The 27248-nt window shown below is 40.5% G+C and overlaps 1 protein-coding gene across 9 annotated transcripts in view; it reads left to right on the top strand.

Annotated features, from left to right (window-relative positions):
- The first annotated feature begins 4607 nt into the window (after positions 1 to 4607).
- NUP58 (nucleoporin 58) overlaps positions 4608 to 27248 on the top strand; it is a 36292-nt gene continuing 13651 nt past the window's right edge. For 5 of the 9 annotated variants that reach the window (XM_081551058.1, XM_081551063.1, XM_081551055.1 and 2 more), the window contains exons 1-12: positions 4608 to 4889; positions 9777 to 9916; positions 12803 to 12952; positions 13580 to 13717; positions 15261 to 15371; positions 17007 to 17031; positions 18022 to 18087; positions 18431 to 18605; positions 19260 to 19339; positions 21323 to 21441; positions 21800 to 21882; positions 24207 to 24408. In XM_081551058.1, the coding sequence (XP_081407184.1) occupies positions 4783 to 4889; positions 9777 to 9916; positions 12803 to 12952; positions 13580 to 13717; positions 15261 to 15371; positions 17007 to 17031; positions 18022 to 18087; positions 18431 to 18605; positions 19260 to 19339; positions 21323 to 21441; positions 21800 to 21882; positions 24207 to 24408 (1396 nt within the window). In that variant the 5' untranslated portion in view covers positions 4608 to 4782. Of the gene's footprint in view, positions 4890 to 9776; positions 9918 to 10954; positions 10990 to 12802; positions 12953 to 13579; positions 13718 to 15260; positions 15372 to 17006; positions 17032 to 18021; positions 18088 to 18430; positions 18606 to 19259; positions 19340 to 21322; positions 21442 to 21799; positions 21883 to 24206; positions 24409 to 27248 lie in introns of all 9 variants that reach the window. The other 4 variants (XM_081551059.1, XM_081551061.1, XM_081551056.1 and 1 more) reach the window with 2 other exon arrangements.

Genomic DNA, 27248 nt, shown 5'->3' with positions numbered 1-27248 from the left:
GCAGAGCATTCGGAGGGTGAGGGCGAGACTGGGAGTCCCTGGAGCCCCTTTACCCTATGAGGGGACGGCACCAAATCTCGATACTTCCGCTTTTGTCTGAGCTGCAGTTCTTTCAGGAGAATCTCAGTTCAGTTCAGTCGCTCAGTCGTGTCCAACTCTTTGCGACTCCATGGACTGCAGCACGCCAGGCCTCCCTGTCCATCACCAACTCCCGGAGTTTACTCAAACTCGTGTCCATTGAGTCGGTGATGCCATCCAACCATCTCATCTCATCTTGTCCCCTTCTCCTCCCGCCTTCAATCTTTCCCAGCATCAGGGTCTTTTCAAATGAGTCAGTTCTTCGCATCAGGGGGCCAAAGTATTGGAGCTTCCGCTTCAGCATCAGTCCTTCCAATGAATATTCAGGACTGATCTCCTTTAGGATGGACTGGTTGGATCTCCTTTAAGTCCAAGGGACTCTCAAGAGTCTTCTCCAACACCACAGTTTAAGAGCATCAATTCTTTGGCCCTCAGCTTTCTCTATAGCCCAACTCTCACATCCATACATGACTACTGGAAAAACCATAGCTTTGACTAGACAGACCTTTGCTGGCAAAGTAACATCTCTGTTTTTCAATATACCGCCTAGGTTTGTCATAGCTTTTCTTCCAAGGAGCAAGCGTCTTTTAATTTCATGACTCCAATCACCATCTGCAGTGATTTTGGAGCCCCCAAAAATAAAGTCTCTCACTTTTTCCATTATTTCCCCATCTTCACTTGCTGTGAAGTGATGGGACTGGATACCGTGATCTTAGTTTTCTGAATGTTGAGTTTTAAGCCAGCTTTTTCACTCTTGTCTTTCACTTTCATCAAGACGCTCCAGTTCTTCGCTTTCTGCCATAAGGGTGGTGTCATCTGCATATCTGAGGTTATTGATATTTCTCCCGGCAATCTTGATTCCAGCCTGTGCTTCATCCAGCCTGACATTTTGAATGTTGTACTCTGCATATAAGTTAAATAAGCAGAATGACAATATAGCCTTGGTGTACTCCTTTCCTGATTTGGAACCAGTCTATTGTTCCATGTCCAGTTCTAACTGTTGCTTCTTGACCTGCATATAGGCTTCTCAAGAGGCAGGTAAGGTGGTATGGTATTCCCATCTCTTTCAGAATTTGCCACAGTTTGTTGTGATCTACACAGTCAAAGGCTTTGGCGTAGTCAATAAAGCAGAAGTAGATGAGTCTAGGTTAAGGAAATAATCAGATGTATTTTATGTAGTCTTATCTGAATCCATCACAATCTCCAGTATTATGGGATTCTGATGTAAAGCGTGGTATCTCCACAGTTTAATATCATCATCTCTTAAAAATTATATGATGAGTCCAAGGAAGTAAAAACCTCTCTCTGTATTATTTTCCCCCAAGGTTTTGTCATTTTCTCCATTTCACATCCTCATACATGTATCATCAAAACTCTATCTCCCCCTTCTTTTCTCTTGTCATTTCTCATCTTTTCTTTTTTCAGTTCTCACAGAGAGGTAACAATACTAACACTTTAATGATTACCAGGTGGCAGAATGAGTACTAAGTGTTTTATCTGTATTATGGGAAAAGTACTATTATCCTTCTCATTTTAAAGATGAGGAAAGTGAAATACAATAAAGTAACTTGCCCAACATCACGCAGCAGATAAAGCCTAGATTCCAGAGGTAAAGCCAGATAGTCTGACTCTAGTGTCTGTATTCTTAACACTGTTCTGTATTGATTTCTTTTTCAAAATTGATATAAAAGTTTCATTTGTGGTAATCTGATAGGCTAGGAAATTAGTCTGTGCTTTTAAAAAAAAAAGTAAAATAATATCTAAAATAGAAAATCAAGGAACTTCCTTGGCAACCCAGCAGTTAAGATTTTGCCCTTCCAATGCAGGTGGTGCAGACTTGATCCCTGGTGGGGGAGCTAAGATCCCATATGCCTTCCAGCATGGCCAAAATAAATGTATGAATGAATAAATAAAATAGAAAATCAAATTCCATAAAGTACCAAATAACTAAGAAGAGAGTGAGGACTTACAAGTGCAAAATAGAAGGGAAAGTGTGTACGCAGAAAGGCAAGCAGGATGCAGAAATTCCTGCCAAAGGGCCATTTCCAAGCCAGGTGAATTTAGTACCTCTTCAGACACTCTCACAGCACCCAAAGTCCACGAGTCAAAGTCTAGGGCTCACCTCAGGTAGGGAGCACAATGGGAGAGTCTACCTATGTGAAGCCAGGACCAGAAGGAGTCTCAACCAATCCAGTGCCCAGAATACTGCAGGAAATTTCCCTTAACATTTTACCTGTACCTAAAAAGGTCATTGGATAAATTTATATAACCCACCTAAAAGATTCATCCCACCTAAAAGACTTTCAAAAAAACCCTTCAGGTTGTAAATATCATTTTAAACGTTTGGGATTAGTGCCTAGGAATGTAAGAGGGCAATAGAGGATGAGATAGTTGGATGGCATCACTGACTCAAGACTTTCAAAAAAACCCTTCAGGTTGTAAATATCATTTTAAACGTTTGGGATTAGTGCCTAGGAATGTAAGAGGGCAATAGAGGATGAGATAGTTGGATGGCATCACTGACTCAATGGACATGAGTTTGAGCAAACTCTGGGAGATGATGGAGGACAAGGAAGCCTGACGTGCTGCAGTCCATGGGATAGCAAAGAGTTGGACATGACTTAGCAACTGAACGACAGCAAGGAACGTTAGCATAGCAAACACAAATCCTTTTCTTTTTTGGTGAAATGCCACTCTATGATAAATTTTAAATAACCCTCACAATTAATTTTCCAGGGAAAATCATTAGTTACCATAAAAATAACTAACACAAGGGGAAACAATTTTTAAAGAGACAATTTGCAAGAACAGCATGAGTGGCAATAAGAGAGTTTATAATTATCAGGCTTAGTTTGTAAAAAAAAAAATTATGCTCATTATGTTTAAGAGATCAGACATGATGAAAATATCTACAGTGTATGGGAAAAAAATAGTTTCTTAATGATCTAGCAGACATGAAGAAGAACCAAATAGAACTTTTATAAATTAAAAACAAATAAAATTAATTTTTATTGAAGTATAGTTGCTTTGACTTTCCAGGTGGCTCTATGGTAAAGAATACACCTGCCAATGCGGGGGGGGGGTGGTTTCCATCCCTGGGTTGGGAAGATCCCCTGGAGAAGGGAATCTGAACCCACTCCAGTATTCTTGCCTGGAAAATCCCATGAAGAGGAGCCTGGCGGGCTACAGTCCATGGGGTCGCAGAGCCAACAGGACCGATCCACTAAACATTTCGAATATGCGCACGCACAGACACATAGCTGCTTTACAGTGTTGTGTATCTAGTGTCTCATTATTAGGGAACCAATCCTGTCATGATGGTCCCACTCTCACGACCTCATCTAAGTCTTATTGCCTCCCAAAGGCTCCATCTCAAATAACTACCAGGCCATTGGGGATTACGTTTTCAACATGTGAGTTGCGGAGGGACCCAGTTCAGTGCATATCAGTTAGCCCAAGCTCAAGGCAGGAGAAAATGCTGCATTAAGGGGAGCTGTGAGATGTCAGGTTATAAAGATACGTCACTTATAAGCCACTGATGCCACACGGAAAGAGTCATTGGGTTTCTGATCAAGGCAGTGTCCTGGTGGTAATTGTTTTGGAAAGCAAATACAGCGGTTGCTTATAAAATGGATTTTACTGGGAAAAAAAAGCAGGTAGGAAAATCCTTTGCGAGAGTAACGTGCCAACCTCTGATGGAAAAACAGGATGCACCCGCATTTGGTGAACCTCAAATGCACCACCGCCCGCAAGCCTTTTCTCATCCTCCTGCCGGAGGCAATCTTCTCTTTAAAACCCCGTTTTTCTTACGTGTAAGGTTTGCTTACGGAACCCTTACATCATTCTAGTTTGGGAACTTTTTTCGGCCGGTCCACTGACGCATCTTCCCTGGCAGGGGGCAAAGATATAACAATAACTGAGATTCAAGAAAGCTGAGCGCCGAAGAATTGATGCTTTTGAACTGTGGTGTTGGAGAAGACTCTTGCGAGTCCCTTGGGCTGCAAGGAGATCCAACCAGTCCATCCTAAAGGAGATCAGTCCTGGGTGTTCATTGGAAGGACTGATGCTAAAGCTGAAGTTCCAATACTTTGGCCACCTGATGCGGAGAGTTTATTCATTTGAAAAGACCCTGATGCTGGGAAAGATTGAGGGCGGGAGGAAAGAGGACGACAGAGGATGAGATGGTTGGATGGCATCACCGACTCAATGGACATGAGTTTGAGGAAACTCTGGGAGTTGGTGATGGACAGGGAGGCCTGGCGTGCTGCAGTCCATGGGGTCGCAAAGAGTCGGACACGACTGAGCGACTGAAGTGAACTGAACTGATTGAGACTCAACAACCATACAGCAAAGAAGCTACAGAGCACAAACACAAAAGTGAACTGAAACCAAGGCACTCTCCTAGCGGGACCTCCGAGCACCGCCCCCATCCGTCCCAGGGCGCCTTGCGCGGCGCGCTAGCCCCGCCCCTTCCCAGCAGCCCCTGCGCGGCGCACGCGCTTCCGGGGCTGCGTGCGCGCGACCAGCTCAGATGCGCGCGGCGCGGCCTTCTTCCCTCTCAGACCTGTCTTCGCGGCTGCGGGGCTCGGCGTTCGCGCCAGGTCGCGGCTCGGCGGGAGCGATGCTGCTGGCCCCGCCTGGGCCTTGAGGCGGGAACAGCGTGCCGACCCTTTAGCTTGCCGACTGCGCGCGGAGCCCGCAGCCATGTCCACAGGCTTCTCCTTCGGGAGCAGCACGCTGGGTTCCTCCACCGTGGCCGCTGGCGGGAGTGGCACGGGCGGAGGTTTCTCCTTCGGGACCGGGACGTCCAGGTAACCGCGAGCGGCCTCTTTCCCAGCGGGGCTGGGGGCAGGCGGCCTTGGGGGCCGGGGCCTGAAGGCGGGGGTGAGTGGGGGTGGGGGCCTAAGGGAGGCAGCCTGAGAGGCGAGGGGCCTTGGGGGCGTGGGGCCTGTGGGGGACGGCCTGTGGGGCGAGGGGCCTGTGAGGGACGACCTGGGGGGCGAGGGGCCTGTGGGGGACGGCCTGGGGGGCGAGGGGGTCTCTGGGGGGCGTCCTGGGGGACGAGGGGCGTGTGGGGGGCGCCCTGGGGGGCGAGGGGCCTGTGGGGGACGACCTGGGGGGCGAGGGGCCTGTGGGGGACGGCCTGGGGGGCGAGAGGTCTCTGAGAGGCGGCCTGGGGGACGAGGGGCCTGTGGGGGACGAGGGGCCTGTAGGGGCGGCCTGGGAAACGAGGGGCCTGTGGGGAGCGACCTTGGGGGCGAGGGGCCGGGGGGGGCGGCCTGGGGGACAAAGGGCCTGTAGGGGCGCCCTAAGGGGCTGGGGACGGCCTGGGAGTCGCAGGCGGCCGGGGGTGGGCGGCCTGGGTGGAGGCTCGGCGGCGGCATCGCGGCTTCTCTGGGTCCATTCCGGTGCTCTACTGCGGCGCCCATTGAATGTCAAGCGGCTGAGTGATCTCAGCTTGTTAGGGTTAGAAAAAGACAATAGGAAATTTTAAGGGTGGACAATGTCAAGTTTGTCCCCGATAATTGAGACGCCGTTGCAGGATATGTGATTTGGGACGTTGATGATTTCCTGGTTGTTTTAAACACGGTTTCAAACTTTTGTGCTTCATGGAACCCTATCTGAGCTTTTGTGGGGTTTTTTTGTTTGTTTGTTTCAAATAGTTTCAGCACTTATTGGGGTTAATTTCGAACAATCTCTGCAAATTAGTATATCGCAGGTGAGGGCATTGTGTCGACTCGCATTGTTCTTTACTTGGCTTGTAACATGTAGGCACCACAGTCTTCGTTTTGCCACCCTCCGCCCCCCACGAAGTGTGATAACCATTTGGCTGGCTGATATCCAGAAACAGGCAATTAAGATAAAGATCTGCTTAATGATGTGAGATTTAATCTTTAAAACTCAATCTTTTGAACATAGAAGTGGAGGAGATCATTAAATCAAGAGGCCTGTGTATAATCAATCACAAGATAGCTCCTGAAACTTGAAGAAGGTGGTTGTAGATTATCAAGGCCAACAAATCACACCAAAACAAAACCTATAGCTTTATCTGTACCAGAAGGGAGGGGGGCACAGACTATGCAGTGAGGTCAGAAATCTGGAGTTTTCCTTAATAGCTCTTTCCCTCATAAACAGCAAGGCCTGATCGTTTTAATGCTTCACTTTGCATTTGTTTTAATGCTTCACTTTGCATTTGCTTTACTTCCAGAGACACCACCGTGTTGTAGGCTCTTGTCATTTGTAGAACAGGCTCCTATGTAATAGGCTCTCTTCCAGGTGGTAAGATAAGTCCTATTCTCCTGAAGCTTACAGTCTTATGAAAATACTTAAGATTCCTGCCAATTTCTCAACCAGTGACCTTTCTCATGTTAGATGAAAACTGCTTCCATCTTCTACTTTGATTAGTTCCCTGGAATCCCAATTGTCTCAGCTGCATTCACGTCAGCTTTTTTTTTTAACAACATTATAGCCAGGGTGATTAAAAAAAATTTTTTTTCCATTGGCTTTCATCAATGATTTTCTGCTGTTCTCCAAATGAAATAAAAATGAATCTTACCATGGTCCACCAGACCCGGTCTGGAACCTCTTCAGACATCCTGAGCCCACCTCATTTGTTTGCTCCAATTCAGTAATCTAGATCCACTGTAAAAAAAAAAAAAAACAAAAAACAAACAAACCTGCAGGCACACCAATAAGTAACTGAAACAAAGTTCCAACAAAAGATACTACCCTTACACTTTGATATTTTCTATGCACTTTGATCTTTTGATCTTTTTTCTTTCTTTTTTGACCTGATACTCTTGGTTCCTTTTATTTTTTTTTTTAATGCTAGTTATTTTCCTGTGGTGGATCCTGATCTTAGTTTGAAAAACACAACTTGGGCATTTTCTCAGTTCCTCAGGTGAAGGCCAAACCCCTTCCCACTTGAGGGCAGTTCCCTCTGCTTGGAATTGCCCTGTCACCTGCAGTACTGAGCTGATGCCTGCTGTGGGCTGCAGGTGGTTACAGCCCAGGGAGCCTTTTCAAGACCTGTCAGCAGATAGGGGGTCTCTGTCCCTTACCTGATGTCAAAGCACTTAAACAGTTGTGGTCAGTTCATTTCATTTTTTGTTGACTTGTTTATTGTCTGATCTCAGCAGTACAGTGTAAGCTCCATGATGGTGGAGATCTTTTCATGCTGGTTTTCCAAGAGACACAGTGGAGCTCAATACATACTTGTTGCATGTGTATGTGTGCGCTAAGTTGCTTTGGTGTGTTTGTCACAACCCTGTGGACTGTATAGCCCAGGCTTCTCTGCCTGTGGGATTCCCCAGACAAGAATACTGGAGTGGGGTGCCATGCCCTCCTCCAGGGGATCTTCCTGACCCAGAAATTGAACCTGCATCTCTTACATCTCCTGTATTGGCAGGCAGGTTCTTTACCACTAGCACCACCTGCATGAATGATAAATCTTTCTCTGGTTGGAAACTTCCTGAGGGCAAGGTCTTAAGCTCATTTATCACTCCAAGACCCTGTGACAGTGCCTGGCCATATAAAAGGGCTTTTATAAATACTTGTTGAATGATTGAGTAATAAACTAGAAAAATTTATACACGCTTTAGAAAGTCTTGGGAAATTAGTAAAAGAAGAGATGGTCTAACACCTGCCTATTGAAGTATGGGTTTGGAGACCTAACATTCTTTTGGGGAATCATTTTGGAGAAGTTACCCTCCAAGCTTCAGTTCCCACATCTGGGAAAAGGGTATGATAACATATTGTTTATTGCAAAGAGTTGCTGGGTGAAATGAGCCGGTTTACTCTGTTAATGTCACCTGTTAGTTTAGCTCTGAAGGCCGTATAGTAAGGCCAGCAGGGAAGGTAAGATTCCATTCCAGATCTGCCTCAGTCTTCTGGCTTTTCTACAACACATTCTGTTGAGGAAATGGCAGATAATTATATTGTTTGAGACAGTAATTGATTAGGTCTGGGGTAGCTTTTTGTTTTTCTTTCAGTGAATTTCTCTGCCAGAGAGAAATTTCTCCTTTGCTTCTCTGGTGAAGTAAGATTTCACTTTGATGTATTTTCTTTGGTAATGTTTTCAACTTTGTGAAGTTGTGAAACACCATTGTGTCTTTACTTGTCTTGAATTGTCAAGAAATTTTAAATACTTGTCTTAAATGTGCATGCTTTCACTATATATCTTTTGTATGTTCACGGAAAAACAGCAAAAACATGGAGTTGCTGACTTGTTTCAGAGCAAGGGGAGCATAATAAACATTTTCTTAATTTGATTCTGTTTCGTAAAATACGATTTGATTCAGTTGATTGTAATTGTGGGTGAGACCTTGTAGCCCTGCTCTGCCAGTCCCCTGTGCTTCTGTGTACCAGGGGCACGTGCGCATTGCTGATGAGGAAAGACACAGGGTGACCTTCTCCCTTCTGCTCAGTGCTGAGGACTGATGTCAAGTTCTCCTTCCTTAAGAAGCTCTTCCCTCTCCATTCCCCTCACAGTGATTTGCTGGCATAAGACCTTGTACATAGTGTGTTTAGTTGAATTTATAAGTGCTCCTTATGATAACAGTAGCAACAGCATTTATTGAATGAAATCATTGTGCTCTTCATAATCTCTAAATCTTTATAGAAAATCCTTGTTATTCCCATTTTGCTTATGAGGAAATAGAGGCTCAGAAAGGGTATGTCACACAAGTGCCAGGAGGTTGGAGAGCTGGTACTGGAGCCTGGCCCAATCACTGCTGCCTTCACCTTTAGTTGAAATGCTGCAGGCTTTGAAGATTCTTTTAAAACTGACCTTGGGTTGTGTTGTGGCGTTTATGTCTATGTGGAAGGGCAGAGAGAAAAGAAATAAAGATTTGGGCATAGGATGAACGGGATTTCCCTTTATGTTACACAGGTTATAATCACTTAACTCTCCTACGTAATTTTTGAAGTCTCAGATTGTTAAAATATTTTGGCTTGTTTTCATAATTTGTTCTCCCAATTTTAGATAGCAAATTTGAGCCTGTGCAGCTTGCTAAGAACAGTTGAAAAGCTGTGAACTTCGTTCACATCACTTGTCATTGTCAGCTGCTCTTTTTTAAGCTTTCAGAAGCTCTGAAGGCTCTGACTTCTGCCGATTTCACCTTGTCATGGTAGAGGGTAGTTTTGCTTTGCAGGTTCCTTGTGCCAGGACCCATCTGTTTGTGTCCCTCACCCCCAGCCCCAGTGGTGGTAATATAGTGATAGAGAGGTGGTGGAGACAACTTAGACTCACTTTTCTATTTCTGCTCATGTGTTTTCTGTAGCAGTTGGGGAAGGACAAGTGAGCTTAGCAGTGTGAATTGTACATACTTAGTTCAAAAGAAGAATGATCCACATTTATAGGATTTCCTATGGTTTTAAAATAGGTCAGCTTTCACACAAAAACTGGTGAGAATATATGTGATCCTCTTTATAACTCCTTGGGATCTGAAATCCTAGCTGCTCTAGATACTACTTTTCTTGAAGACTGATGTTGCCTTTTTTTAAGGATAATTTTATATGTGGATTTATTATTAAAGAGAATAGAAAAATATTTGAGCTTGGTTGGTTAAAGATAAATTGTTAGTTATTTTTGTAGCCTGTGGAGATGTGTGAGATACTAACTTAGAAGAGCTAGCTTGCATTTCTCTTAAGCAAGTATTGGCTCTAGTAGACTTTACTTTGTGTTTTTTATAAACAAGCAACCCTTCTGTGGGGCTCAATTTTGGGACCCTTGGGAGCACCGCCACTCCAGCAACAACATCTGCTTCTGGTGGCTTTGGAACCAGCCTCTTCGGATCTAAACCTGCCACGGGGTTCACTCTGGGAGGAACGAGCACAGGTAAGGGGGATCGTCACATTCTCAGGGAGTGGGTTTGGGATATTCATTCTTTGCAGGTTCTGTCCTCTGTCTGCTCCCTTTACAAGAATCATCATTGGTGGTAGACTTAAAAAAATAGCAATACTGATAGGAAAAGCCATACAGGAATGTGGGACTAAGGGCCAGAGATAGGGCCTGCTGTTAACTGTGATTTACTTCAGTGAAGGAGGGACAACACACATACATCTAAGAGTGAAAGAAAATAAATCTTTTTAAATATAATGAATTAAAGTAATTCAAAAGCTCATGTTAGATTACATAACAGTGTTTTACATTAGTGAAGATTAAGTCAGGTTTAGAGTTTGGACATTAATTTAGCATATATGGGACAGTCAACTTCCTATTTTGCTGTAACATTATAATTTACATCCCTAAGAGATGTCTTAGATTTTTTTTACTATTAAAAACAATTGTTTCACTGGGAAAGGGCAGGAGGTAAAGCTTTCTGGTAGACATTTTAATAATTTTTTTTTTTTAAATACTGTATTTTGTTATAAGCCAAAAATATGTTTCAGTGGAGCCACCATTTAAAAGTTTGGTTCCTTGCTTACCTTTGTCCTCTGCCCTCAGAGCCTCTTGGTCTCTGTTACCACCTTTGGCATTGAGCTGCCAGCCTCACTGTAGCACTTCCCACAGCCACACAGAGACCATGGAAAGACTGTAGGAGTAACGTGAGTGTGCCTCTTGAGACTGCTGGTATTTTGTTGGGGGTAGCTTTTTTTTTTCTCCTTGCCTGATTTTGTTATAAGCAGTAGTTTCTTGCATTTTACAACTCAGTCCCTAATTAACCAAACTATATACAGCTTGTAATAAGGGAACCAGTGCTGTAGGAAGAACGCTAGTGTTAGATCGTGATTGTGGTGGAAGATACTGTGTTGCCCATCAGTCTCACCAGCAGTGTTACAGCTCCCTCAGGATGATTTCAAATCCTCCCCTATGACAGGGCAAAAGAGTGCAGTCTTCCACTGATGATTCAAGCTTATTTCTCTTTTTGTTCCCGGCAATAACAACTATAACTACAGGATTAACTCTGGGTAAGAGTTTCCGAGGGGAGGTCCCAAAGCTGTGGTTTTTCTGCTCTTTTCTGATCTCTCACAGAGTTGGGCTGTGGAAGACAGTGTGCGAGGACCTGATACAGATAACAGATACTGACTTCTCAAAGAACCTTTCATTATTTGAGTATTTAAAAAATAAAAAAAATCGATGACTGTGTAATCCTTTTCTAATTCAGAAAAAATTTTAAACACAGAATTTTTTTGTGAAAATTTATTTCACAGTTATATTTTTCAGTTATTTAAACCCTTAATGGAAAAAAGGTACCAAACTTTAGGCCAGAAGTCTTGTAATTAAGTGCTGTTTGTACCTCTAAATAGTTGTGAGGCCTTAGGCCTTAGACAGTCTTATCTGGCAGCTTTTAGTTATCTGTCAAAGGAGAGTATTGAAATGAAAGGTGTTAGATTCCCTTTCAGCTCTATACTGTCGTAGTTCTCCATGATATGCTGCCAGGAATGTGGGTAACCAGGGCGACAGTTGCCTTGACCTTAATGCCAGGGAATAATGCAAGAAGATGAGAGGACAGTGAGGAACCACAAAAGTTCATTCATTTAGTTAAATGCACGTTTAAAATTGAAATAAATTAAAGATTGGTGGACTTTCTTTACTTGGATGCTGCTTGCCTGTTATCCACAGAAAGCATGTCTGTTTACCACTGAAGTTTTAGACGGAATTGGTTACACTGTCAAGCAGTTGGCTCCTCTTGTGAGATTTTAGAACCTATATGTGTCCGAAGCACATTACCCTGGCAGGGACTCCCTGAGCACTGATAGAGGAGCAGTGGCAGGGGCAAGCCAGGAGCATGGTTTCTGGCTTCTTTTTTCTCTCAGTTTTCAGGAGAAGCCAAAACGCACATCATTCATAATTTCTTTGTGTAATAATTTTGAGCTACTGCTTCTGGCTGTGGCCTCGAGTCTGTATGATGCTTTGAGTATTGAGTTTCAGCGGAATGTGGTGGAGGTGGTGGTATCTCTGAAGTAGAATTGACAGAATGTAGGGGAGAGAAGGTATGTCACGGATGTTCTGGCCTCCAGCTTTAGCAACCCAGTTGACTGGGGAATTTAGGGAAGTTTTTATAGGGAGACGTGTAGAATCCAGAGGGACATAAGGCAGAGTTAGCTTTGGAGACTCAGGTAGATATAGACTTAGACCCATAAACCTACAGTTGAAATTCTGAATGTGGGCAAGATGTTTTAGGAAGTGAGAGAGCAAAAATGGAGCCAGATAGAGTGTGATTTAGTAAGTGAACAGAGACACACAACTAGTATGTGTAAAGTATCAATAGACAGCATGGGAAACTAAATTCAGTGTCTCGTATGTATTTATAAAACTGAATCACTTTGCTGTACACTTGAATCATCGTTAAATCAGCTGTACTTTAAGAGAAGAAGTGAACTGAGGAAGGAGACAGATAGGAGGGACTGGAGGAGCTGCATGGGGAGGAGAAGAGATAGCTGGGCGCTATCGACGAGCAGAGGAGGAGGGTTGCCAGCAGCAGAGGAGGTGTTTTAATTTAGTCTTGGAGAAGGAAGACTTTTCTGTTGAGGATAAAAGAAAGGAGGGGAAGCGCTGTTCTAGGTAAATCTGGAGGTGGGGCAGAAGGTGAATTCCAGTATCACCACCTCAGTTGGATTTTCCTCTTTGGTGTTCACTGTGATTTGGTGAATGATTTCTCTCTCGTTTATAAGTGCATATATCTGTTCTACCTACACAAAGTAGGATCTTAGACTTTTAGGGTCCTGATTGATACCGGTACAGTACACATACGGTAAGATGGGATTCTTTTTATAACAGGAACGGCAGCCACGACATCTGCGTCTACGACAGGCTTCAGTTTAGGCTTCAGTAAACCAGCAGCATCCGCCACGCCCTTTGCACTGCCCATCGCCTCTACCTCAGCCGGCGGTCTCACGCTCTCGTCTGCACTGACATCCACTCCTGCAGGTGAGGCTGATGGAGAATAGTGGCATTTTCTAGTTTTATTCTTATTTCATTCAGTTAGTGAACACAGATGTCCACCTTTAGAAAAGGTAACTTCAGTTGGGGAAAATTTTTACTTCAGTCATTCAGCAGTGTTGATGCACTGAATTACTGATTTGTGAAGATCTGCCTTGAGCATTAAAGCAGCAGAGGCCCTCTTGGAAGTTGGTCTCTTTACAGAGCAAAGCAGGGTACTGGATGAGAGGTCACGTGTGAACCTATTCCTGTCTGCTTTGTTCTCAAGGAACATTCTGGTGACGGGAGGATAAAGACTGCATAAACCTTTCCTGGTTAGGAGTCATCTGGTTTTGAGTGTGGAATTGGTAGTCTGGGTTGAAAACTATTGCTGTCTGCACTCTCTCACCTGATACCATGCTAGTATTAACCAAAGCCTATGCCTGTCACTGGTTTTTGCTTTAAAGGTACTATTTCTCTCTATTCTTAAGTATATGTAATGTTATCTTTAGTGAATAGTTTTCCTCAAGAGCCAGTTTTGTCTTGATATCAGTTTAAGAAAATGCTTTGTGTTTTCTATGATATTCTTAGAAATGATGTTTCTTTTTGGAGGCTTACAGTTTTCACTTTTTATAGCATCCACAGGATTTACCCTGAATAACTTGAGTGGAACAGCAGCCACAACGACCACCGCCTCAACAGGCCTCTCTCTAGGGGGCGCCTTGACTGGTTTGGGAGGCTCACTTTTCCAGGGTACAAGCACAGCAGCATCAGGTGAGTGCTGACACCTGCTCTCCAGGAGAGTGGATAATACAGTTTTTCATACAGAATTGGATATCTTTGCCATATTTTAGAAATACATTTTCTCAACATTGACTAGATAAGGAGACAAAGAAGGACCTGTTTCAAGAGTCAGTAAACTGTTCCAGAGAAACTTGTCTTTTGAATAAATGGCAGTTGGGTAGTACTGAATTGTTTAGCCTCTGAATTCACTGTGAGAGAACTTGACCTCCTGACCCGGGTTCTGGGAATGGCTTGCTGTTACAGATGTTAGGAAAGGGTATTAGAGTGCTTTGAAGGCAAGGCATTCAAAGCAAGTATTAAATGATTTTATTAGTCAATTTTGTAGGTGTCTCCTTTTTTTTTTGGCAAGTGTCTTCTAATAACCAAATCACTAGCTTACTGTAGCATACATTTCTTTGCAGGATAAATATTTAAACATCTTTCCCAAAGATTCCAGCGAGATCAAAACACAAAACCAATAGAAGAGTCAGGGTTGCTTTTGTATCTCGATGTTGAGTTTCGGTTGACACAATATTCAGTGCTTACTCTATGTTAACCTAAAAGTGCCATTGATTTTTTTAAAAATTCATAACATTTATCCAGCTGTGTGTTTTCCACACATTGTCAGGATTTAAATCCAGTTTTCATTTATCCCATGCTCTTATCTAAGTACATCCTGCTGTTTTCTGTTTTTAAAGTAAATAGTGTCTTGTCTAAAAAGAACACACTTATGTCAGCTTGAGAATGCATGGACTTAAATGGTTTACCAGGGCAGGGTCTTTGAAGTTTTGACTTGATTCACAGGTGTACGTTGATGACTTAAGATTAACTGTAGTCTAGCTCTTCCACGTTCTTTTGTCTGTGAAGTAGAATTTAAAAAAGTGAAGTCTTTTTTTTGTTTGTTTAATCAAAAGAACTTGAGAATGTGAAATTTTGATGTTTCAACTACAAGTTTCTATCAGTTCTTTAAATTTCATTAATAGTAAAACTGTTTGCTTTGTATTATACTAAAAATGTTATAAATTTATGCTAGATTATTTTTTCCCCCAGCTTTGTTGAAAGATAATTGACAAGTAAAACTGTAAGATTTAAAGTGTGCAACTTGAAGATTTGACTGTATACCTTATTTCCCCCATCAAGTTAATTTATGCATCCAATACTGGATGATTTTGAAGTATAGAATTCCAAAGCATGATTGGAACACAAGAAGTAATCACCTAAAAAATGTGCACACTAAAACTACTTTGATACGGTTTAAATACATCAAATGAAATCGAGTGTCCATGTATATCAGATACATTCTGGCCCTCTTAATAAAAGTCACATCATCCAAACTACATATAGCACTGAATCCAAGTGCGATTATCAGTCTTTGTCCAAAGCGTGCTCTGGACTTGTTTCTTTTTATTTGTCTAAGTCTAGCATGATGATACGCTAGAATCTAATTTAAAGGTGTTGAGTGTGTTGGTCATTTGGGGAAGTCATTATATGTTAGGATGAGGAACTTTATCTGTGATGTTTGGTTTGTTTGTAGGACTTGGGCAGAGTGCTTTAGGCCTGACTCTGGGAACTACAGCAGCTACTTCAGCTGCTGGCAATGAAGGCCTCGGAGGTATAGATTTTAGTAGCTCATCGGATAAGAAGAGTAAGTAATGTTACTGTAATTTCACATTCTAGCAGCCCTGTTGAGGAAACTAAATTCCTGTGTCTGAAAAATTATTAGTTAAATATTCAATAGGGAAATTTTAAAATTTGCATTATATTTCACAAATTTTGTGTGTGTTATGCATTTAAGATTTTATTTTTGTAAAGAACTCAGATTTGTATGTGCATTTGTCTTATGTAACTATCTGAATGCATATATTAATACACATTTTAAAAGTCAGGACCATACTCCATGTATTGTTTTGTAACCTGTTCTTTCCTATGTAATATATCACAAGTTTTAATCAGAGTCAGTAATTCTTTACATATATTTTAATGTGCTTATCATCAGTTTTATGAATGGATGTATCATCATTAAGTCAGCCATCATCCTCCAGTCAGTGTTTGTCTCCAGACCTTTGCTTTGGGAAGTGTCACTGTACTGGGCACCCTTGCAGAGAGAGGCAGTGTGGTGTGATGGCCAGCCCGTTTGCTGGCCATAGATCTGGCTCAGCTTTTCACAAGCTCTGTGACCACATTCAAGCTCTTTATCCTCTTGGTGCTTTATGAAGTAGGGGAAATAACAGTCCCTGCTTCATGGGGTAGGTTTGAGGATTGTAAAACCTTAGCAGAGTCAGGCACACAGAAAATGCTGTTTGATTTTATTATGAGTTTTTGTTCATATTTTGGTTATTTCCTTAAGGCAAATACCTAGAAATTGAATCATTGGCTTAAAGGGAGGGACATTTTGGAGTCCCATTGTCTATATTGTGAAAGTGATTTCCAAAAAGATTTACTCACCAACCAGTATGAAAATGCCCTTCTTGCTGTGCTCTTGGCATGCCTAATATTCTTTAAAAAAAATTTTCCAATCGAAATGCATTGTGAAGTTTTTTTGTGTGTGGTTGTTGGTTCTGTGTGTGATTGGTTCTGATGAAAACATGTTCCTCCAGAGTGCATACATACATACTGCACTGAACCTCTTTGAAGAACTTGGAATGACATAATGCATGAAGTTGTAGGATATTCAGTGTCCTATGTCTGTATGGAATTTTTAAATTGGGCATGGATTTTATTATTAGAAGATACTATTATAGGGTGAATTACTATCCTAAAAGTTGATAAAATCCCTTTAACCTTAGAAGATTTGGATTTATTTCTCTTTGAATAAAAAATTTTAAACACGAGGTCCTATCTTGTTTTTACTTAATTTTCTTTGTAGTAATTCCATAATTCAAAAATAGCCTTAGATGTTTTAGCAGCTTATTTTTTTACTCAGATGGAACAGCCTGATAATAGGGCCTTAAAAAGTGTCAAATAAAGCTCTCACGAGTTAAACTCCTCAGCAAGAAGATTTTTCAGGGAAGATAGTTGAAAAAGGAAGGTTCTTTCCCTTGAAAGAAATACTTGCAAATCAGCCGCATAACTGTTTATATGTACATACAAACAGTTCTATATGTCTGTACATGCTGTGATTGGAGTGTGCCAAGTCATGACGTCGCATACTGTTCAAGAGGCAGTCTAAGAGATCCTGAACCATTTCTACACTTACCTTAGTTTGTGTTAACTTAAAACTTGTATTTGGAATGCACTGATAAATAGCATATTTTTACATGAAACTTTTTCAATTTTCTAGGTGATAAAACAGGAACAAGACCAGAGTAAGTTTACAATTTGACTTCTAAAATATTTTAATTAAAGAGTTTTACTTATTAAACTGTAGGCATATGGTATGGTTGGAAGTAAATGGAACCATACACGTGTTTAGAAGAAAAATTATTTTGAAGTTTTTGTGGCAAAATAATAAACATAGGTTCTGGAGAGATTGTGAAAGGTCAGATATTTGAGAAAATTATAACTATTTCTTTCTACGAAGTAGTTGGCTTTTCCTCAAATAATAAAAACAAATACAAATATATGTAAAGTGTCTCTTTACCTTCTTATAAGTATTGAACAACTCGTGGAACTTTACTCTTGGACCACTTTTGATTTATCTATACAAATTAAACATGTACATATACCTTTTCTTTTATATATAAATTACTGTGCCCGCACCATTCACTTCCTGATGCTGAAGAGGGAGAAGGCCTCCGTGTACTTTATGTGTATGTTTGAAGAGCTTCATTTAGTCCTGTCTTTGTTAAGTAGTCATGATTCCTTTCAGCTACCCCTAGATCTTATTTTGTTGAAGAACAAATTGAAGTTATAAAATAATAAAGTAAAATATTGTGAGCATCTCACTGTGAGAAGTTTGGCAGGCTTGCTTTCTTTGATGAATGGTGTAATATTTTTGAACTGAACGAAATGTCAGTCCTAGGATTTTTGAGCTGGAGAAACTTAGTTTAATATCTCATCCCACCTGCAGTATCCTCTGATTTTGTTCTGAAACATTTAGTCAAATGCTTCTATGTGTACTTGTAACAGATGCCAGTCTTCTTAGAACAGAAACCTCCATGTCAGGTGAATTGTTAGTTATTGTGTAGGTCAGGAAGTTTATTACTCTTTATAAGGAACTTTAAAAGCATCCAGGAAAGCTATAAATAAGGAATATTTGCTCTATTTTCACATGCTTTTAACACACACCGTAGTAGAATTCAACTGCCAGCTTCTTATGATCTCGGGTATTAATGTGCCTGTGGCATCTTTCTCAGGGACAGTAAAGCACTGAAGGATGAGACTCTGCCTGCTGTCATCTGCCAGGACGTCGACAACCTCCAGTAAGTGCGTCAGGTGTCATCACGAGCTGAGTCAGACTCCAACGCAGGCGGTGATGAGGTGTGGGTGTGGATTTCAGGGGGGCCATCTCCTCCTCCTCCTGAGCATTTAAACTTGGGGAACATTGGAATGCCTGTAGAAGTTAAAGAAGCAGAGCAATTGAATGAATGAAATAAAGGAATTAAAATTCTGTAACTGCCATTCTGTGAACTGTAGATGAATTTTTTAATAGTTGCTGCTCAAAGCACTCAGACTTAAAACTCTGACCAACGTGTGGTAAATGTACTTTTTTTCTGTAGAAAACCAAAGGTGTATTTTTTTTAAAACTCAGTTTTCTTTTTTTAGGAAATTTGTGAAGGAACAAAAACAGGTTCAAGAAGAAATTAGTAGAATGTCTTCAAAAGCAATGCTTAAAGTCCAGGAAGATATTAAAGCTCTGAAGCAGCTTTTGTCACTGGCTGCCAGTGGATTGCAGAGGAACACTCTCAATATTGACAAACTGAAAATAGAAACTGCTCAGGTAAACTGAGTGTCATTTTGTTGTAGGGTATTTCGTTTGTTTGTTTGTTTTTATTAATAGAAATAGGTCTTTTTAAAATTATGAAGTTTCGTGCATAAGAAAATCACATAGCACATGTACTTCTAAATTACTGTAATAGTTACTGGTTTTTATTGAGTGCTTACATTGTATGAGGCAGTATTCTAAGCAATCTAGATATATTAACCCAGTGATTTTCCACAGTAGCCCCATGAGGTGACATTGGTTAGAGAAGTAGAACCTGTAGCAAAGGGCTTGGTACACAGTAAGTGCTGCTGCTGTCGTCATCCTCAGGGTTATTTACCTTGTTTTTGTACAACAGTATTTTCTATGGTTGTATAGTACAAGTTTTAAAATAGTAATGTCTGTATCTGTATCTGTAGATGAATAAACTTCATGAATCCTACATAAATCCATAGTTTAAGATAGACCAGCAGCTCATTTTACATTTATTATGTAATTTGTTCATGAAAGTATAGTTTGTCCTCCCTGAAAGGAGGTTTCAGCACCTTGTGAAGGAGCTTCAGTCATAATATGTTCTCACAGCATATGAAGCTCTGAGAGTGGCTTTGTTGAAATCCTGAGATGGTTGACTTTTAACTGGCTTTTTCTTTTTTAAAACCTCTGTTATATTAGGAGTTAAAAAATGCTGAAATAGCTTTAAGAACCCAGAAAACACCACCTGGATTGCAACATGAAAATACAGCTCCTGCTGAGTAAGTTAAATAAATGTATATGTATAAAATAGCAGAACAATAAAAACAGTATACAGGCCATGGATTTCTTAGTTCACTTTTTAGTAAGTCTGGGTACTTTGTGTGAATTTTTAAAATTTAATTCTCATAATAATTCTGAGAAAGTATATCACCCCCATTTTACTGAAGGGTAAGTGAAAGCTAAGGTCGAGCTTTTAAGCACTCTTCTGCAGTTGCACTTCATATTGCTTACAGGATCTGTTCCACTTGATTACGTTGTGCAGATAGTAGAAACTTATGATTATACCATAAGTACTTTCAGTTTAAAAATATTTTTATGATAGTCTTTTCCTTAAACAGGGCATTCTAAGTGTAGTTTAACCCTTTTATTTATTCCCATAACTTTTATTTGCATACGTAATAATCTTCAGGAAGAAAAATTGTGAAGCGTAGATAAGCAGCTTGAAAAATCCACCTGTACCCAGCTTCTATATTCGTCTAGTTTCCATACATGTGATATATATCTTGTTGCCTGTTTCCATATCCTTTTTGTGTTATGCAAGATGATAATAGCACTGTCAGATGCTTGCCATACACCACCTGGGTGCTTGGCTCTTTACTGCCGAATCTGACTTCCGCAAATCCTCTCCAGCTGTCAGAGTCCAGTCTAAGAGGTGGGGAGCCTGAGGCACGGAGATGGGAGTACTGAGCTTCTGGGTGGGCGAGGTCCGTTGGACTCCTGGTCCCTTCTTTTTTTAAGTTTTGTTTTGATTTCAGATTTGCAAAAAAGTTTCAAGAATAAAACCAAGAATTCTTACATATCTTTCACCCAGATTCCCTGCATGTTAGCATTTTTACTGCAGTTGTTTTGTTCTTTGCTGTCCATGTTTATAAACGTATTTCCCGTGTAGAGTTGTTTGTCGAAATGATGCCCTTGAATGCTTGAGTGCTTCAGAGTGTATTTCTTCAACATAAGGATATTCTCTTTCATAACCACAGTGCAGTGGTCAGACTCAGGCAATGACAATGATGGTGATACTCCTGTTGCCTTATTCAGATGAGCATGGGGTGAGCTGCTTTGCTAGACTTCCTCAGTATCTTATCCTGCTGTCTTATTCTCCATGCTGCCATCAGAGCTAATTCTGAAATGGGTTGAATCATATGATTTTCCACTGTAAAAGCTTTCACAATTCCCCATTTCTTATGGAGTCAGTTCCAACTGTGTTTCATGCTATTCAAGGTCTCTTTATCCTTCTAGCATTCTCTGGTTATGTTTATCAGAATAGTAATTGTAATTATATACTTCTGTAGTACCCTGTAGTATTTTCAGCTTATAAATAATACTTCCAGTTATAAGAAATCTTAAGTATTTGGCTGTAAAATCCAGTTGACAATTGCACTTTTTTTAAAAAACTTTTTCTTTTAAATTTTCAACTTAAAGGAAAGTTGCAATACTGGTAGTATAGTACAGAGAATTTTCTTCACTCCTTACCTGTTTCCCTTCCTGTTAACATATTGCGTAATCATAGAATAATTATCAAGAAGAGGAAATTCACATTGCTACTGTATTAGCCAAAATATAGAATTTACTTCAATCTTACTGTCTTTTCCACTACTGTACTTTTTCTGTTCCAGGATTCTGTTCCAACGTTTTCACATTGCATTTAGTTATTTCTCCGTAGTCATTTCCAGTCTACAACATTTATTCAGTCTTTTCTTTGATGACCTTGACATTTTTAAAGAATATTAAGTTGTTTTGTAGATTATCCCTTAATTGAGATTTTTCATGATCGGAGTAAGGATATGCATCTATTTTTGATACCTTGATAACTTATAAATTTGAGGTTTTGTTTCAGTAATACTTGTGTCACTTAAAGGTATATTGTGTCATCAGACTAATTCAAAGGCCCTACTTAAACAGAGGCCTGTTTTTGTTGGAGTTTTGAATATGAAGGAAGCAGTGTTTTTACACCGTGGTCTGACTTGGTAAATGTTCTTGTGTAGCTACTTCAGGATCCTGGTTCAGCAGTTTGAGGTGCAGCTCCAGCAGTACCGACAGCAGATTGAGGAGCTGGAGAACCATCTTGCCACCCAAGCGAACAATTCACATATCACCCCGCAAGGTAACATGCTTTCCGTGATCATTTTTAAATAGTGCTTTTAGTAGTTGTCTTAAGCTGCCATAAGACAGTTTCCTTTAAAGTCATTGATTAGATCTTTGTTTCTTACAAATATAAAATGCTTTATTATGAATGATTATGATATAATGGGCAGATGTCCTGGGGCCCACCTCCCCCAGATTACTGATAGAGAGAAGTCCTTCTCTGTCTGCTCTGCTGTCTTCTCTCGTCCTTGGAAGTATTGGTGTCATTTTTTTCATCATATATGTTAACTGTACCAAGAAATGGACTCAAGTAATAGAAGAATAATATTGATTGTGTTATATATGTATTTGTGTGGTAATATGATTTTCTTTTATAGATTTGTCAATGGCTATGCAGAAAATTTATCAAACATTTGTAGCTTTAGCTGCACAGCTTCAGTCTATTCATGAAAATGTGAAGGTGAGTTCTCATTCCCTGTTCATTTGTCTGGACATCTGCACCAAGTGAAGTATTTGTTCATTTGCAGGACAAAGTGTCCATGCTCATCACAGAAATAGCTCAAATTACTTGTAAGTGAAAAAGACCAACTCTGAAATAATCTATAATATGCCCAGACACAACCGGGAAAGTGTTCTGTGAAGTGTGTTAACTTTGTTCATCAGCATATTGTAAATGACTTTCCACATTCATACATGTACTTGTTTGCCACCGTTTTAGTAGTTAAGCAGGATTTTGTTGCATGTATGTGCAGACTGTTTAACCCGTTGTCTTTTGTTGGACATTTTGGTTTTTTCCATCTCTTATAGCACTATAGAAGGTAAACATTCTTAGTAGCAGAATCATTTCCCACTGCTTGAATTTTATGTGTGTTTTAAGTGTTTATTGGACCCTTCATAAAAAAAACTTGCTAATGTTTGTCCCTTCTAAACACAGGAAACTGTATTTATCAAATAATAAAAAAAAAATTTGTCACTGAATATTTTGAGCCTTGTGTAATATGTTCATTTTTTAAAATTACTTGGGTGAAAAATACAGGTGTACTTTACCAATCAAGCAAATATAATTGGTCTTTCTTGGATTTATATATGGTCAGAGAAAACCTTTAAAATTCAAAGCATTCAAACTTGAATCTAAATAAATTCTTAACTGTATAGATTAGAATTTCATGGAGGTTACCAGTGTTTTCATTTTTATTCTGATGCATGGTAATAGAATTTTTTAAAGTTAACCACTTAAATCATAGTATTTTTGAAGTGATAGCATACTTCAGACCTTTTGCTTTGATTGATTAAAAATTTTAAACCAAATCTTTAACTTGGTTTTTTTAAAATAACGATTTTAAAGGAGGAATTTTTATTAAATTCTCTTGAAACTTTGTAATAAGTGTTTAGTTTTTTAAAGTGCTGAAGGTGGGTCTGTCTTGGCACTTTGAAGTCTATGTTGTGCAGATGTGTTTCCTCCTTGTCTTATTATGAAAGTTTTCAAATATATAAAAAGTAGTATAAAGCTGATTTATTTAAGCTAAACTCTTAAGGAAAGTATTTAATAATTGCAGAGTGAAACAGAATCATCCCTATTCATATCCTTAATTAAGGAAGATGTTGTGTTGGATAATCCTACCTACCTTATGAACTTGGGGATTTTTTCTTGGGCTTCACTGATAGCTCAGTTCGTAAAGAATCTGCCTGCAATGAAGGAGACTCTGGTTCGATACCTGGGTCAGGAAGATCTGCTGGAGAAGGGATAGGCTTTACTCACTCCAGTATTCTTGGGCTTCCCTTGTGGCTCAGCTGATAAAGAATCTGCCTGCAATGCAAGAGTCCTGGGAAGATCCCCTGAAAAAGGGAAAGGCTACCCACTCTAGTATTCTGGCCTGGAGAATTGCATGGACTACAGTCCATGGGGTAGCGAAGAGTCAGACACGACTGAGTGACTTTCACTTTCACCATGTTATTCTCATTGTAAAATAATCAGACAGTATTGATAAAGTATACCCTCCAAGCTCTCTGCTTTGGTGACATTTTAATATGTGTCACCTGCACCTTTTAAAAGGTATTTAACATATATTTTATATATATATATATGTATGTATGTATGTATGTGTATATATATGTATTCAGTAGGCTTTTTTTTTTTAAGCTCTTTATATCTAAGTTATCCAAAGGTTGGCCATTAGAGGGGAAATTGTCATGAAAAATTAGAATATTTAAAATGGAATTTTAGATATTACTCTGCTTGTCTGCAAGCTCTCTAACTTATTTTAGAGGGCCTCAGGAAGCCAGAATATGCAGGCAGTTGATTGTAAAGTTCAGTTCAGTTCAGTCGCTCAGTCGTGTCCAACTCTTTGCGACCCCATGGATCGCAGCATGCCAGGCCTCCCTGTCCATCACCAACTCCCGGAGTCTACCCAAACCCATGTCCATCGAGTCGGTGATGCCATCCAGCCATCTCATCCTCTGTCGTCCCCTTCTCCTGCCCCCAATCCTTCCCAGCATTAGGGTCTTTCCCAATGAGTCAACTCTTCGCATGAGGTGGCCAAAGTATTGGAGTTTCAGCATACGGCTAAAAGCAGGAAGACACTATACAAAGGTGTGGTAGAACTCTCAAATTCACCACTTCCCACACCATGCATGTGCAGTGCCAGCACTGTGATTGGCAAGTTAGATGATGCTGGCAGTGGTTTTGATCGGTCTTTGCTAACTTATTGCAGGGTTATATTCTCTCTCATACTGTCAAAGTCAGCACAAGACGTGATTAACATGTTCTGTTTTTCATTCCTGTAGGTGCTCAAAGACCAATACCTTGGCTACAGGAAAATGTTCTTGGGAGATGCTGTGGATGTGTTTGAAGCCAGGCGAGCAGAAGCCAAGAAGTGGCAGAATGCACCCAGAGTCACTACTGGACCCACCCCCTTCAGCAACATGCCAAACGCAGCAGCCGTTGCCATGGCTGCAACTCTTACACAGCAGCAGCAGCCTGCTACAGGTCTGAATGCATTCAAGTTATAGCTTCTTACTGTTAAAGTGCAGAACACTGATGTGCATTTTTATGAGTCTTCCTTTTGTGTTAGCACTGACGAAATTTCTGAGTAACTGTTCCAGTACAGTCTAAAAATTGTGATGGACACAATTATAAACATATACCTGATAAAAACACAGGGTAGTCTTAGCAATAATTAATTATACATCAATTAGATACTGAATATTGTGAATTTACTTCATGTTATTTGCTGTGTTGCTATAAATGCCCTTTAGAACATGGTGTTTCACTACTGAATTACATTTAAGAACAGATTCTAAATTTGTGACTGTATTGTATATTGTTTTAAAGTCAGAGGTAAAGTAGCCAGAGGTTGCATTCTTCTCTCTGTGATGCTGACAGGCGGTGTGTTCTCGCATGCAGTGGTTACAGAATGCCCACACTCAGGATGAAGTATGTCTTTTTTGACTGAAGGTGTGTTGAGAGCAGTAGGTTTGTATAATGACTGGAAACAGAACAGGCCTTCTTAACCAAATTTAGAAGAAGGTACATGCTGGAATTGTTCATACCTTTCAAATGAACAGAACAGTGGCAAGAGCAGGAAAAAGATGTTTTGAATTGCTCTGGATTGTGCATGAGGTATGTGCTGGGAGGAGCAGATGAAATAATTGGGGAAATACTGGAAAGCAGATAATTGTATCCCTTGGTTTAATTTCACTTCCTATGAGAGAGACATTTCTGTGGTCCAGTTCTGCATGTTTAGTTTGGTCGTGGGTCTTTCAGAAATTATTGTCTTTTTATTTCTTCAGTCCCTGTTTCGTCAGGCTTGAAGTGTGACATAGAGAAATACTGTCTTAATGGATACTGATTTTTTTTACTCATTCATACATTTTTGAATAGTGCTTATGAATTACTCTATAGCATGTATCTTTCTGAGAGTTGCATAGAGTCCAGTAGCAAGTTATGGTGTGCAAAAGTAAAAAATGTGCACGTCTAGATTGCATTCAGGCTGCCTCTGCAGGAGAAGCATTCTCTGGGTTTTACTGTTGGCAATTTAAAAAATTGTTCTTCACACTTAGAGATGACAGAGTTGACTTAGCATCAGTGAATGGCTGATAATGGCTTTATGCCAAATCCCCCGTGTTCCATGGCTGTACCCATGTGGACGGTGGCCCACATAGGTACTGTGTAGTAGTTCTCTAGCTGGCTAGGGTGTAGGACTGCATTCTTATATTACAGAGGGAAAAAGTCATTGTGGCATTGGTTCCCAGCGGGTCATTGTGGGGTGGATGGAAATCGAATCAGCCCTGTACTGATGCCTTCAGTTCGGATAATTTATTTAACCAGCTCATCAAACTAACTGTAGTACCAGTTTACTTTTCAGAGCAAATATTAATTCTAAAAATAAACCAGAGAAAGCAGGACTTGGTTAGGTATTCTTTAAACATAAGAGATTTCTATTCTAATCCGTAAAACTGGAGAAAAGTCAGTTATCTAAGCTGTTATGCTATAAGGGAATTAGGTTCTGTGGTGTATGCTAAAACTGAGGTAAAGTCACCGGTCGGGGTTTTGTTTTATACACTTTCTTATGTAGGCAGTCTTGAGAGGTTTGTGGATTTCTCTGCATACGTTTTGGGCTTAGGAAGATACTTGTTTGTTCTTTGAGAGCCTCCTCTGTGCCAGACTCCAGGGATAGCAAGGGAAACAGTAGAGGTGTGGTCTCTGCTCTCTGTAGTGGTGGAAGATATTAGCTTAATTTAGAGGGACCATCCTGAAGCACCCTTTGCTCATGCGCTGTGGTTCTTTTAGACCTTTGCCAGGCTTTGGGGACACTGACTGCCTTGTACCTTCCCTGCATTTGTGAAGCCCATCTGGGGCTTTCTGATCAGGTGGCAGGAATTGTAATTTATTAACCTAAACAGTCTTACAGTGTTTTCATTTTGCATTGTATGGATTTTTGAACTGAGAAGCTGAACAATAGTGATCATTTTGTGCTGTCTTCTTGGTTCCCTTTTGTTTCTCTGAGGGTCTCCATGCTCCGTGGCCCATCCTTTTATGCCTCTCCAGGCCAGTCAAGATCCCCTGCTTTAGTTGCGTCACCCACCACTGGAGTGAGACTGAGCAGCTGTTAGATGCATGCAGCCCACTAGAAATGCCCTCTTTATTGCTTTGAGGTTTGTACCCGTGTCTTGTTCCTTATGTCCTGTGACTGGTTAAATATTTAAGTGCCGGTAACAGAATTTAAAGACCATCTAGATGAAGCTGGGTGAGGCTTATATGCTGTTTTAAGTCAACCCTGTTGGTCTGTGCTAGATTTGAGGTGTCAGGGGGCTTTGCTTCTGTTTGCATATAGGTTCTTGACTTTATTAATGTAAAAAAAGCAGACCACTTCTTAGGCTGCTACCTTCTGAAGGTGCATTCTGTGTAGTCTTTCTTGGAGGTGGAAGTATGGATGTAAGTGACTTCATGATCCTCCTTCACTGTCTTTTAATGAAAAAAATATATATAATAGACCTAAGGCCTGTGTGATTTATGGTTGTTGCTTCTGAAAGCTGAAGAGAGTTGATGACAAACTCCGCAGGCTATTTATGTATGAAATTAACTTCGTATGTGGATAGATTACGTGCTGGCAGGTCTGGAGCACGCTGTCCATCATGCTTCTGAAGCCTCTTAAAAAGCTTAAGACATCGACATTAGGCTTTTCAGTGTAATTTTTACTTAGGATAGATTGTTTTAAGCTAATGAACTGGGATTAAGTTTTGCTGTTGTGTTTTGATGCTTTTAAAAGTTCTCGATGTTTACATAAAAAGACTTTTTTCATGTGACTTAACTGCTATTTTTAAGGA

This window comes from Giraffa tippelskirchi, chromosome 12, assembly GCF_054371585.1.
Source record: "Giraffa tippelskirchi isolate mGirTip1 chromosome 12, T2T-mGirTip1v1.2.pri, whole genome shotgun sequence".
NCBI classification, from domain to species: domain Eukaryota; kingdom Metazoa; phylum Chordata; class Mammalia; order Artiodactyla; family Giraffidae; genus Giraffa; species Giraffa tippelskirchi.
Note: the sequence above shows the minus strand (reverse complement) of the source record. Positions and strands in the feature narration are given on the sequence as shown.